Source organism: Saprolegnia diclina (genome assembly GCF_000281045.1).
Source record: "Saprolegnia diclina VS20 unplaced genomic scaffold supercont1.6, whole genome shotgun sequence".
Taxonomy (NCBI): domain Eukaryota; phylum Oomycota; class Saprolegniomycetes; order Saprolegniales; family Saprolegniaceae; genus Saprolegnia; species Saprolegnia diclina.
Genome location: NW_008246073.1, coordinates 1,256,036 through 1,268,228, shown reverse-complemented (window position 1 = coordinate 1,268,228; position 12,193 = coordinate 1,256,036). Strand labels below are relative to the sequence as shown.

Below are 12,193 nucleotides of genomic sequence, written 5' to 3'. Positions count from 1 at the left end.
CAAACAGTACAAAGGGCAATGTATCTCCACGTGTATCGGGGCTCGTTCGACCCTCCTAGTACCATAGTCGTTCCGTCCACCGTTCGCAGTACATCCTGTTCATCGATGGGCCGTCGACGCTCGATGCTTTATATGTACCGCGACGGCCATGCGAGAAGAACAAGCGCGAGCTTCGCGCAAGTGTCTGTAGGCATATGGAGCTGTCCCAACGACCCATCTGCGCCGCGCCAGTGCCACGAGTTTGGTCGCAGCCCTCGACGTCGTAAACATTGGCCTCGAGGCAGTCATTCCTGTATTCATCACGCGAACGACCAGTCGCGCGCGACCATGTTGGCCGCAGCAAGTACACCGACCTGCAAGTACACGTACAAGCCATGCTCGCACCCGCGGTCGGTCAAGCGCAATGGGACGCTCCATCTCCTTTGCGAATTTCACCGCAACAAGGCGAATGCTATCCAGCAAGCGTACGCGGCCAAGAAGCGCCAAAAGCGTGACGAGGCCCGGTCGTCGATCTCCACCGTCGAAGACGTCGGCAACGCTGTGCTCGACACTCTGGACTGGGCTTTTCTGGACGAAATGATTCTCACCATTCAGCGCGACATCGACCCGCTCTTCCCGTGCACCTGAGCCGCCGAGATTTGTCTTTTTTGCTGTCTCGTGTCCAATACTAGATAAGCATGTCCGATCGAAGGGCATGCCTTGTTCCAGTCGTCAAAAGCATTGATTTTGAGTTTTTTCAGATTTTGAAATCCATTTTCACTCAATAGGGGTGTTTCAAGATGGACCAAAAAAGCAAGGAGTTCGAGTAGGGCCAGTGCATCGAAGCCAGGAGCACATTATTTGGCTCCTGATTCGAAGCACGACACACGTGCCGACGGCAGAGATTGCGCGTTGCGCGCGTGTTCGACATGGTGTAATGCTATTGCTGGGGCTTCAAGCACCTCCCATTTGTCTTTTGCCCATGTCCAGCGACGACGCCCTCTGCAAGTACACGTACAAGCCGTGCACGAACCAGCGCGTTATGAAGCGCAACGGCGCACTCCACCTCCTCTGCGCCTTCCACAGAGACCGAGCCAATGCGATCCAAAAGATCCATGCCGCCAACAAAAAACTTCGCCAAGCACTCGCAACCATGGAGCCAAGCGACTTTACCGGCCATGACGACGGCTTTGACTTGGCGTCGGTCGTCGACAATGACGAGCTGCAGTACCTCTGCGAGCTCCTCCTGAGCGGCGAGAGCGACGACGAGTAGACCACCGCGATCGCTGTACACTTCAGGTGTCATCGGCATCTGACTTATTCTTCTAACTTTAATATCTAAGTTCGTATCCTCCAAACGAGTCTAATTTTGGCGCGAAATTCTCGAGCAACGGGATTGGATACTTGTAGTCAATTTAACGTGGCCCAAATCAGTCGCTGCGTCGCCATTGTGAATAGTTCGCGAGTTGCGCGGTCGTCAGCGTTGCCCGTCGTGGAAGTCTTTGTTGGCACGGCCGCAAAGTGCCGAGGCTAGCCCGTTGTAAGAGCTCGTAAATGGAATGAAATACCAATCAAACTCGATGCATCCCACTGCCCTGTCCGACCCTCCATGGACGCGTGCCCTCGACAGGGTGGAACGGGATCCGGAAGGCTCATCATCCACCATCTGAAGGCGCATCATCTGACATCTGAAGGTTAATCAACCAGCACCATCTGAAGCATCTCGAGGTTAATCAACCGAGCAAGTCAACGAGTTACTCACAGTCGGTCCACGCTTGACGACGCCGCGACTTGCACCCTCAAAAACACCAAACAATCTTATTTCAAGGTCTGATCCTGGCGTGCTCACTGTACCGTGAGACCAAATAGTTACGAATCGGTGAAGTGGTTCGAGCGCGATGACTTGCCTCGATACACGAGCCCGCGTCGTCGCGATGGCTTCCTTGACGTGTCCGCACCAGTCCGCACCCCGGTCCGCACCAATAATGTCTCTACGGTGCTTGATGTCATCACTATCACGAAGCATGGTAATGTGGGAAGAAGCCACCGTGATGCAGCGATGGCTCTCTACCATTGTGTACCCACGTCAGCTCGCTCGCTCGTCCCGCCAAGCAGTCCAGCGGACTGTGTAGTCACTTCGCTCGTCTGCGTCGCGGACTAGAAAGGATGGTGTGTGCCTTCGTCACGCCATGACGCAAGCGACCAGTGTCATCGTGATTACTGCGTGCATCACGACCAAACAGTACCGTTGGCTCATTGCGAGACGTGCAAAACACTGGCTATTTGCTTTGGGTTGCCACTACATGTACTGTGCTCGTGTCGGGCGCCCACGCTCTCGCATTAAACTATACTTGTAGGAACTGCAGCCTCGTCAAGAACCCTTTTCAGCCGGCTTGTTGCAGTGCGCTCTGTCGGCTCGGGGTAGGTGTCCAGCAACGCCGAGCCCATGCACTGCTACGGGAAATATAAGCCCCTAGTATGCACCAGCAAACTGGCGATTGGGTGCCGTCGTGATTGGGCGCTCTGCCTCATCGCACGTTGGACGTCAACCCGCCGTGACGCAATGATGCTCGGTGCGCTCTGTCAAGTTGGGTCCGTGTCGAAACAACACGTCCGTGATGCATCGCTTGCCCCAATTTCAAGCACACAAAACGCACAGAGGCAAAAACGAAGCGCGGTGGTTCACCGGACGCTGAAATTGCTCAATGGGCACATGCGGACACCAAACACATAAATACAGTCCCGTATGCTGGCGTCTATGTGGTCGGCACCATTTACGTAGGAGCACACAGAAGTACGAGTACGTCGTGTGCCAGTTTACACCACGTCGGCCACGCTTCGTACACGTGCCAACCTCGCCGCCCTACACCAACAATCTTGCTTTCCTTGACGCTTTGTCGACTTTCCGTCATGTATTTGTATCCTTTCGAAAACGACCAGCTTCCTCCTGGGCTGTTTATCTTGAAAGGGGCCGATGTACATTGAACCTACACGTGCGAGGACCTATCGTTGTCGACCGTCGGGACCGCAAAATTTTATTTCGCCATCGGACTGACACGACGACGCAATTAGCCTACTGAGCTGGGATATGGCTGAAAAACACGCGCCTTGTCAGTACGACTGCCATCCTGGATTTACTGGCGACTCAAATAGGCGACTCAAATATATTCCCGTAGCGATTCATCTATTTATTCAAAGAGTGTATGCCCGTGTCCATAGAATGAACTGGGCCTGTTCGAACCATGTCCAACCGCAATAGCACGCCACGAAACGAGATGCAGCTGCACAACGCAGCGCTACAACGACCTCGTACTAAACAATATAGCGAGAGAGTGAACGTACGAGAGACCAACAAGTTAGAAGCACCTTTTCGAGCCGTCGTACGCATTTTTTAAACTAGCCTGGCTCTTTTAGCCACCGCAGCACCGAGTACCTCTACATACCATCGGCCTTTAGCACCCGATCCTGCAGTGACCAACACGGCGCTACGTTGCCTCACACGCTACCTACACTATCACACAATTTGCTCGTTTCCGATTGGCAGTTGGTTGCCAAAACACCAACCGTGCATCCAATAGACACAAAAAGTATCAATCTATCAGGCCATCTTGTCGGTAGAAGCAGCCTCGACCGCACATGGAAACGAAATATTCGCACGGTCTTACATGGGATTTAGATTTGCTTATAATTTAAAATAGTTCGAATAGAATCGCGTATTCTTCGTCCGTCAAGTGTGTCGTCGATGTCGATGACGTTGTGCTTGTCGACGGTCCCTCGTGTGCGTTCAGGATGGCTTCGAGATAGGCCAACTCAATTGCATCCATTGGCAAGCTCGTTGGTGCCGGCGCCAGCGGCGGCGACGCATTCTCGAGGGCACGCCGCAGCTTGCGCTTGATTGCATGTGTTTTCTGGACTTGGTTGGCCTTGTCGCGGTGGTAGTCGCAGAGCATGTGGAGGTCGCCGTTCTTCTTGGTCGTACGTGGGTTCAAGCACGGCTTGTATGTATACTTGCAGCGCAAGCTCTCGTCCATCGTTGTTGTCAGTTGAAAGGAATTTAAAATGTGCGCTTACTAGTCCACTAGCATAATAGCCATGGCGATGCGTGTCGTGTATTGTCGCCATGTCCACAGGGACTTCGCGAGTTGGCGGCAGAAACTTTGGCGCCATGCCAGGCATAAACACGGCATATGATTGGCTACCTCAACGCACGTCGCGTTTGATTGGCTCCTTGTCACGTGGTAATGGCGGTGCGTTCTGGCTTCTTATGACGCCATCAAGTACACTCACGTAAGCATTGAGGTTCGACACTGCTTCCCGAACGCGCTCGGAGGGGCCCTTGGGCGTGAGCTCGAGTGCTATACGCAGTACGATAGCTATGCTGCAGCTCGCGGCATCCACGGTAGCAAAAGTACGTGCATACGCTTTGTGTCTGCAGCATCGTTGGGATCTGAGACCGTATGAGGCCGATCCCACCCAACTTTGTAACACCTGTGTGAGTCCGCGGTGGAGCGGCCAACCAATCAGCGACCAAGGAATAAATCCATTGGATTATTCTTCATGGGAAGTCTGACGTTGGACAGCAACCAAGAGCGGCCTTCGTTTTGGACAGAGTTGGACTGACACAAGCCCATCGCTGCCATGATGGAAGCTGTGGGAAACGCGCGCGAGACCAAGTCGGAGGCCGTCACATTTCAACTTTCCTCCTCTCGAGTAGCACCTCGCCAACATGATCTCGCCCAAGCACAACAACAACCCGATGCTGTGCAAGTATACGTACAAGGCATGCTTTAACCCGCGTACGACCAAGAAGAACGGCGACCTCCACATGCTCTGCGACCACCACCGCGACAAGGCCAACGAGGTCCAAAAGACTCACGCCAAGAAGCGCAAGCTGCTCCGCGCGGCGCAAAAGGCCACACTGCTGCAGTCGCCGCCGACGACGCCGACGACCGCCAATGTGTTGGACCTCCAGTTTCTCAGTACCCTCCTGGACGACGCATGGGCACCGCGAAACGTGGCCACCGACACGACAGCGCTGACCGAGGACGAGTGTGCGATCCTCTTTGCCCTCTTCTGAATCCGCCCCCACCTTATCTTTATTGTAATATATACCTTCCCAAGACGACATCCATGTTGCGAGCGACCTACATCAGAGGGCAGAGCTTAGTCACGGCTAATTGCGCGGTGTAGAAGCGTCTTTACGGTCATTTGGGTCGAACGCGTTTGGGTGCAAGAAGGATGGCGCAAGGAACACGGAGGAGTTGGTAAACCGTGGGAACGGACTGAGAACCATCTTCAAGTGCGTGAAACGCACAAGTTCGATGCACCTGCACCTGCACCTGCATGATACTACTCTGTGCAGATTTGCTTGACTTTTACCTCGTCCCATACGGCATTATTTATGGGCCAATGGTAAATGAAAGTTCTCTTTGACCACGCTTCAGCTGTACCCAAGTGTTTTACTGCAACTGGCGACTTGCGTGTCGGTGGTCGCGATGGCGACAGCAAAAATCGCATTTGTCGATGAAAGACATGCGCGACGAAAGCGATAATGAACAAGCAGAATCTACGCTAATGAGAGGAGCTATGTACCCTTGCTCGGACCCACAACATCCCACTGGATGCGACGAGAACGAGACACAAATGAGACGACTGAGCAAAGCATCGTTGGCACAATGCTAAGACTAGTACTAGTACATTTTAGTACGCAATAGTGAAGGGCCGACCATTCGGCAAACTCCATGGACACTCTTGGTATGGAGTCCCATGGATCCAGCAGTCGTGCAGTGTAGTTACTCGATTTGACTAGTACCTACAGTACTCAACAGGACGCCAGGTCATCCATGTACCTCTTACAAAAGCCAGGTCTAAAAATCGGGGTCGTTCGGGGCCTGGTTCGGCGGGTAACAATGCATCTCGGTTGGGCGTCGGGGGCTTCGCCAGCGGCAGCTTCGGGTTGCGAATGGCCCCGCGGCGAAAGCTATCTCAATATTTTTTTATTCCGCGAGTTTAGGAGTTGTAGGCTGAGTTGTTGGTGTGGTGTTGGCTCCTTCGTGCCAACTTGTCTTGGTGTTTCATCCGGATGACGTGGCCGTGCCAGGCTACCGACAGAGTCTGGTTTGGGATGGTTGGTACTTATAGTATCCACTAAACATCGTTTGCGAATTTGGCCCATTTACGGGGCGCCGCAAAATAGCTGGACTCTCACCACACACGGCCTTGTTTACTGGCGTGCCCCAATTGCTTCCAGGGTGCTGTACCAACCGCGTGCCGCATCGATCGCTCTTGCTCAACATCCAAGCCACGGTCACCGCCCTCAACGCAGAGTCCGTCAACCGTCAAGTTGCGACGTAAGCTTATGTTTTCCCCCTCAAAGCGCCAGTTGCAGATCAAATGCCACTCACAAGCTCTAGACGCCGGTCCAAGCGACAGCCGCCTCGACAGTGTTCGGCCTTTACGACGCTAACGTAGAGCTCTAAGCCACGTCGGACGACGTCGATGGGAGCTTCTTGCCAAAGTGGACGCAGCCGTCGTCCACAACACCAAGGTCGAGGTGCGGAAGGTGGTCGTGCTAGGCAAGGCGGCCGACACGCATGCTACCGTGACCGACTTGCGTTCTCTGCCTCGTCGCATGAGCGGGAGGGCAAGATCGCCACGGCCCAAGTCAACTGGAAACTGGAAACATCTTGCCGCGCCGAGAACGTCGTAGGGATGCGTCGTGGAGCCTTGTCCCGTGACGCAGCCACCCGACATGCGGCCGTTAGCCCGTTGCTGCCGTTCCTTCTCGTTCTCGGCCACTTCCCAGCTTGGTTGTTTCTCGCGACCGTTGGGCTCGCGCGACAGGGCCTTTGGCGGTCGAGGGCGGCACGATCTCTCACTTTTGCATTTGCCTGCCATGTCGGACACGACTAAGACTACGACCAAGACGACGCCGTCGGACGACGGACCTTCGGTGTTTGAGTCGGCGCGCACCAAGGTGATGGACACGGTGCACAGCGCCGAGGATTCGGTGCAGTCGACCTTCCACGACGCCAAGACCAAGGCGGTGAACGCCAAGGACAAGATGGTCGACACAGCGTACGACGCCAAGGACAAGGTCTCGGACAAGGCGAGTGAGCTGAAGACCAAGGCCTATGACGCCAAGGACAAACTGGCCGGCAAGGCGGACGAGGCCAAGGACGAGGCAGCGGACAAGACCCGCGAGCTCCACGAAAAGGCCGGCAAGACCAAGGATGAGGCCAAGGACAAGGCATCGAGCGCCGCGGCCGAGGCCAAGGACAAGACCCGCGAGCTCCAGGACAAGGCGGGCGATACTGCTGAGACCGCCAAGGACAAGGCGTCGAACCTTGCGGGCGAGGCGAAATCCAAGGCGCACGCGACCAAAGACGACACGCCATAGGTGGCTGTCCCATGTACTAGTGGCTGCACATACTAGTGTGATCTTGCCGAATGGGATGAGGAAGCTTATTCTTTGTCAATGTTCTCTGCGAGCAGGATCTATACGAGTATGCGGGACTTCCTCCTGTGCTTTTGAGGCTGTTTGTTGCGTCCAGCGAGGGCGTCAGTGGTCGTATGGTTGCGGTTGTGTGCGAGAAACGAGGTGGCGCGCACACCAATAGTAGTCGTCGCGGAGATCGTTATGCGACGAGCGATGGCACCCCGACGACGACCAAGTACGTACAAGCATTGAATCGTAGCTGCCATTATCGCGAGCGCAGCGACGGGAAGTTCTTTTCGGCAGCGTCGTGCGAAAGGCTTGGTCGTTGCGGTCAAGCCAAACACAATACTCCTAGTATATCAAACGCAAGCGCGCAAGACCGGCCGGAGGGCGAGAATGGAAGACTACAATATAGTGAACCGAGTGCGGCGCAGCGACGGCGCCGTGGAGGAAGCCAGCGAGCAACGACGGGAGATGCATCAGCAAGAGACTTCGAAAGCGTGCCAGGGCGCATGGACGCAGCGCACCAACCAACGATCGTACGTTTGCGCTCGTCCGTATTGCAAAAGCGGCAGTGACGCCCATCATGGGCTTGTGCACCATGGGTCTTTCCTTAATCAGCCATCGTAACGACGCCCCTAATTGAATAGCAACTCGAGCAACATGGCGTTGGGGCCCTGGCAAGCTCGAGACGCAGAGCGTATGACCGACCAGAGTCGACTTGTGCCGAGCTAGCGAGACCACAGGCTTGTCATATCATAACGATCGCCAAAAGGCTCACGGGAGATGCATCGAACGACGGCGGCGCACACGACAGCGGTGTCTTGGCACTCGACGTCTACGACTCGATCAACGCGACTACGGCACAATGTAGTGTATATCAAGAACAACCTCAGAGGCTCTGAGATTGTTCTACGACGAGGTGTGGAGATACGACGACATCGTACCTTGTGTGCAAGATGTTTACGTGTCGAGGTCGAGACGTCGTATCGAGTGCGACGGCAAGTTGATTCTACAGACCTCGAGAACAAATTTTGTCCATGCGCCAACCACGTTGCAGGCGGTACAGTACCGTATACCGCTCGCTGCTGCCGTGCACTGTGAACTCTCAGCATTGGATCTCGATGATACGCACGCAGTAGTTCTGCCGCGCAATGACGGTGGCGACCGAGGAGCGAACTCGGACGAGTAATTAGTCGTTGGCGCGTTGTACTCATCATTCGAGTAAGATCCAGCGTGGTCACCGTAGACGCAAACAGGCTTCCACCCGTGTCTACGCTGCAGTGATCATGGGTCGCACTCGATGTTGCATCCATCGCCGTAAACTATTCCACTGTGTACTTTGCCGAAAAACGGCTTCGAGCCCGTTGGAGGCAAACGTGCGACAGCAAAAAGCCGCGGTGATCACCCGTTCCAGCGCCACGTTTGTTGAAGCAGCAGCCTCGACGAGCGCCTTTCTACGAGGCGAGTGTACCAACATATCCAAGCGGCGTTCACGCAACAAGGTTGGCGTATCTCTCGGAATCGACTGCCTCAACTCGCACTTGTGGCTGCCATAGCTCCAAGTCTTCACGCGTTTACGCGCAGCTGGCACCTGGAAGAAACTTCCCCGACCAACCGCGATGGGGAATCGAGGGGAGGTGCAGCGTACTGTCTCCGTTCGTTGTTCTGCACCCAAGACGAGTGGCAACAGGCAGTGCAGAAGCTTCGAAAGATTCCTAGTTTATCGCTCGTGGCTGTCGTCAGCGCGTGGCGACTGTCAAGGGGCCAGGACAATCTGTCGTTTCAAAAATATTTCGCGCCTTGGTGAATCGCGCGACTTGAAAAAAGTATTGCGTGTCGCAGCCTGCCCAGACGCCGCCCAGTGGCCCTATCAGAAGCCAGTGCATTGTCGGAGGTTCAAGCATCAGATGGCTGCGTTTTATGTCATCCCACACGAGCAGGAGCGGCCAAACAGCCCAGTGCACTGGACGCTCCAGTGTACGCATACCTCGACGCACGCGGTTTTGCATCTCCGACGCCGCTTCCTCGTTTGGTCTAGTTTTTGGAATAGACAATATCGCGCAAAATCTCGCGAAGACTCGAGACGACAAGAGGAGAGGCGAGGACGCTGACAAATAAGCATACCACTGCGCCAAGATCCCACTCCAACCAACTGCGGCCCGTCGCCGGTCTGTCCCATGTTGTTTCATAACCGCGAGCCAAACCCTCCCGTATGCACTGGACTTCATACAAACGCCAAGTTGGAGCCGGCCACATGGGCAACAAGTCATGCGAGTCACCCTTCGATGGACCAATTCGGTACACTGTAGTTGAGAACAACCTGCGATGATTCCTCAAAGCTCACATTCTTCATTCTGCCACGAGCAACATAAGCAGCACCATGGACCTCACTTGCAAGTACACGTACAAGCCGTGCATGAACCCGCGTACGACCAAGCGCAACGGCGAGCCCCACACGCTGTGCGAGTACCACCGAACCAAAGCCAACTCGATCCAGCGCGCGTATGCGACCAAGAAGCGCCAAATGCAAGGCAAGGCCAAGGAAGCCGCGGCGGCGGCCGCGCTGTCGCCTGTCGCATCGCCGCCGCTCAGTGAGGAGCTTGGCGTGGAAGAATTCGACTTTTTGCATGCGCTGCTTCGCGACGACAGCGCGCTCGTCGACTTTGGCGACCTTGTCATGACCCACGAAGAGTTTGTGATGCTCGACGAACTCTTTTGAGCAGAGCGGTGTCCGAAATAGTTGTTAGGAAATAGCGTTAGTCATAATCAATGTGCTGTATTTTGGTGCCACAAACGTTTTCACAGTGGAAAGTCGAGTGCAAAGATTTCGAGTACAGTGGCGAAATTACCGATGGCATCTCGACGATCGGGCCCTTTGGTTGCGCAACGACAGACAATATGTGATACTGACGCATACAGCTGTAGAAGGAGTCACCCAAGGAGCGCTTCGTCAACGACGGGTTCGAGTCTACGGATCTTTTTACGACGTGGACCCTCTCATGGGTCCACCTACGCACCAACTGCAACATGCCATCCGAGACAACTTGTCAAACGTGCACGCGCCCATCAGCGTCCACGGCAACACCAATCTTTTGGCGTCTGCGACCTTTTGGTTTATCCCTGTCGTCCAAAGGTTTAACCCGGCTTCGATTTTTCGCCGCCTTCCAGCAGCCAATCACATCGCTTGCATTCCCGACACCTCGACTTTCATTGGTTGGCTTTTCTCGAATTGCATGGGATTTGCTACCAGATGGAACGCGCTATTCAGTGGCACTCGAGTTCCGACGTGCACTTTTCCGCGTGGCGCAGTACCACCACGAGAAAGATGCTCAGTTTCAAAATGACCACCGAGCGTCCACAGCTCGCTTCGACTCTCGAGTGTCAATATTCGTACAAGCCATGTACGCACCCACGGTCGCGCAAGCGCAATGGAAGTCTCCACCTGCTTTGCGACTACCACCGCAAGAAGGCCAACGCGATCCAACGCACGTACGCCAATAAGAAGCGCCTCGAGCGGCTGCAGCTCAAGCAGGCCAAGAGCGCGAACGTTGTCGTTGCTGCCGCACCGGCGCAGCCCACTGCCAAGGCGGCACCCCCGACGCCGTTGTCGACGTCCGGAAATGCCGCGGACGAACTCGGGGCCGAGCTCTTCGAGTACATGAGCTCCCTCTTGCATGACGACCATGCGCTGCCGTGGACCGACACGCTCTGGGCTCGTGACGAAGCCAATCTTTTGGACACGCTTTTGTAAAGCTCCGATTCTAGTTGTCTGTGGACGTGTAGTAAATGTAATATGAGATGCTCGTTTCGACGTCTCGGTTACGCGAGAAGCGCAACGCAAGCCACTAGTAACTTGGGCATCGCAAGCACGCTTGATGTCCGCAACCTTATCAGTGGCACAAATCTCATGCGCTCGGAAGTGCACCGAGAGAGGCGCACGGCTTCCTCCTGTCATGGTTTCGCTCATAACTCACAGCGTCCGTGAAAACTACACGCTCTTAAGCATCGTTGGTCCCTTCAAATAAGAATCGACATATTGCAGAGAGCTTATTGGGGCCAGTCTTGTGCCATCGTCGGCTCCTCACGGACCCGCAGCCATCCATCCAGATACAACACAGCGGTCATTGCGCGAGCGAAGTTGACGGGCGAGATTGCTAGCGACAGACGACTCTTGCCAGCAACGCTCACGGCAAGTACGGCACCGCTCCGTGCGTGGCAGGCCCTTGAGTGGTCGGAACAACGTCGTCGCGAATTGTACCGTGCACCTGTGTCGAAGAGTAGCAGCGTGTGGACTACGCCACCGGTTAGAAGTAGCGTGCTGCGGCGCCTCTACCGTACAACGACCCTGGCTGCCGTCGTGATGCCAAGGCATTTTGCATTTTGTGGATGCCAGCGCAATTTGTCATCGAGACTGGCCACAAGTCCCGCATTGTGGCGTGTGCAATGGGTGGATCATTTCAAGCGTAGCCTATCTGCAGCGCTCGATCAGTTTTCGCGCTATCGGATTGGTTGGCTCCCCATCCAAGATCTGCATCGTGATCGGCAGGCAGAGGAGCCACACGCTTCGGACGTCGACGGATCAGTCGGAAAATGGCTTTGCAAGACGCAGCACCCGCTTGCCAGTACTCGTACAAGGTGTGCTCAAACCCACGCACGACCAAGCGCAACGGCAGCCTCCACCTCCTCTGCGAATTCCACCGCCAAAAAGCCAACGCGATCCAGCAAGCGTACGCGGCCAAGAAGGGGCTACGCCTCCACTCCGTACCAAGAGCC

The 12,193-nt window shown here is 55.1% G+C and overlaps 7 protein-coding genes across 7 annotated transcripts; 6 read left to right on the top strand and 1 right to left on the bottom strand.

Annotated features, from left to right (window-relative positions):
• Positions 1-294: 294 nt before the first annotated feature.
• Positions 295-785, top strand: SDRG_02906 (hypothetical protein). The gene has a single exon (XM_008608512.1). The coding sequence runs from the start codon at positions 328-330 to the stop codon at positions 625-627; it is 300 nt and encodes a 99-aa protein (XP_008606734.1). The 5' UTR covers positions 295-327; the 3' UTR covers positions 628-785.
• A 122-nt stretch (positions 786-907) lies between these two features.
• SDRG_02905 (hypothetical protein) lies at positions 908-1,337 on the top strand. Its single transcript, XM_008608511.1, has one exon. It carries the CDS (start codon positions 917-919, stop codon positions 1,250-1,252), a length of 336 nt encoding a protein of 111 aa, XP_008606733.1. The 5' UTR covers positions 908-916; the 3' UTR covers positions 1,253-1,337.
• Positions 1,338-3,646: 2,309 nt separating this feature from the next.
• Positions 3,647-4,046, bottom strand: SDRG_02904 (hypothetical protein). Its single transcript, XM_008608510.1, has one exon. The coding sequence runs from the start codon at positions 4,008-4,010 to the stop codon at positions 3,669-3,671; it is 342 nt and encodes a 113-aa protein (XP_008606732.1). The 5' UTR covers positions 4,011-4,046; the 3' UTR covers positions 3,647-3,668.
• A 500-nt stretch (positions 4,047-4,546) lies between these two features.
• SDRG_02903 (hypothetical protein) lies at positions 4,547-5,106 on the top strand. The gene has a single exon (XM_008608509.1). It carries the CDS (start codon positions 4,706-4,708, stop codon positions 5,054-5,056), a length of 351 nt encoding a protein of 116 aa, XP_008606731.1. The 5' UTR covers positions 4,547-4,705; the 3' UTR covers positions 5,057-5,106.
• Positions 5,107-6,790: 1,684 nt separating this feature from the next.
• Positions 6,791-7,475, top strand: SDRG_02902 (hypothetical protein). Its single transcript, XM_008608508.1, has one exon. The coding sequence runs from the start codon at positions 6,875-6,877 to the stop codon at positions 7,376-7,378; it is 504 nt and encodes a 167-aa protein (XP_008606730.1). The 5' UTR covers positions 6,791-6,874; the 3' UTR covers positions 7,379-7,475.
• Positions 7,476-9,774: 2,299 nt separating this feature from the next.
• Positions 9,775-10,237, top strand: SDRG_02901 (hypothetical protein). Its single transcript, XM_008608507.1, has one exon. It carries the CDS (start codon positions 9,801-9,803, stop codon positions 10,137-10,139), a length of 339 nt encoding a protein of 112 aa, XP_008606729.1. The 5' UTR covers positions 9,775-9,800; the 3' UTR covers positions 10,140-10,237.
• A 470-nt stretch (positions 10,238-10,707) lies between these two features.
• SDRG_02900 (hypothetical protein) lies at positions 10,708-11,262 on the top strand. Its single transcript, XM_008608506.1, has one exon. The coding sequence runs from the start codon at positions 10,746-10,748 to the stop codon at positions 11,169-11,171; it is 426 nt and encodes a 141-aa protein (XP_008606728.1). The 5' UTR covers positions 10,708-10,745; the 3' UTR covers positions 11,172-11,262.
• The last annotated feature ends 931 nt before the right edge of the window (positions 11,263-12,193 follow it).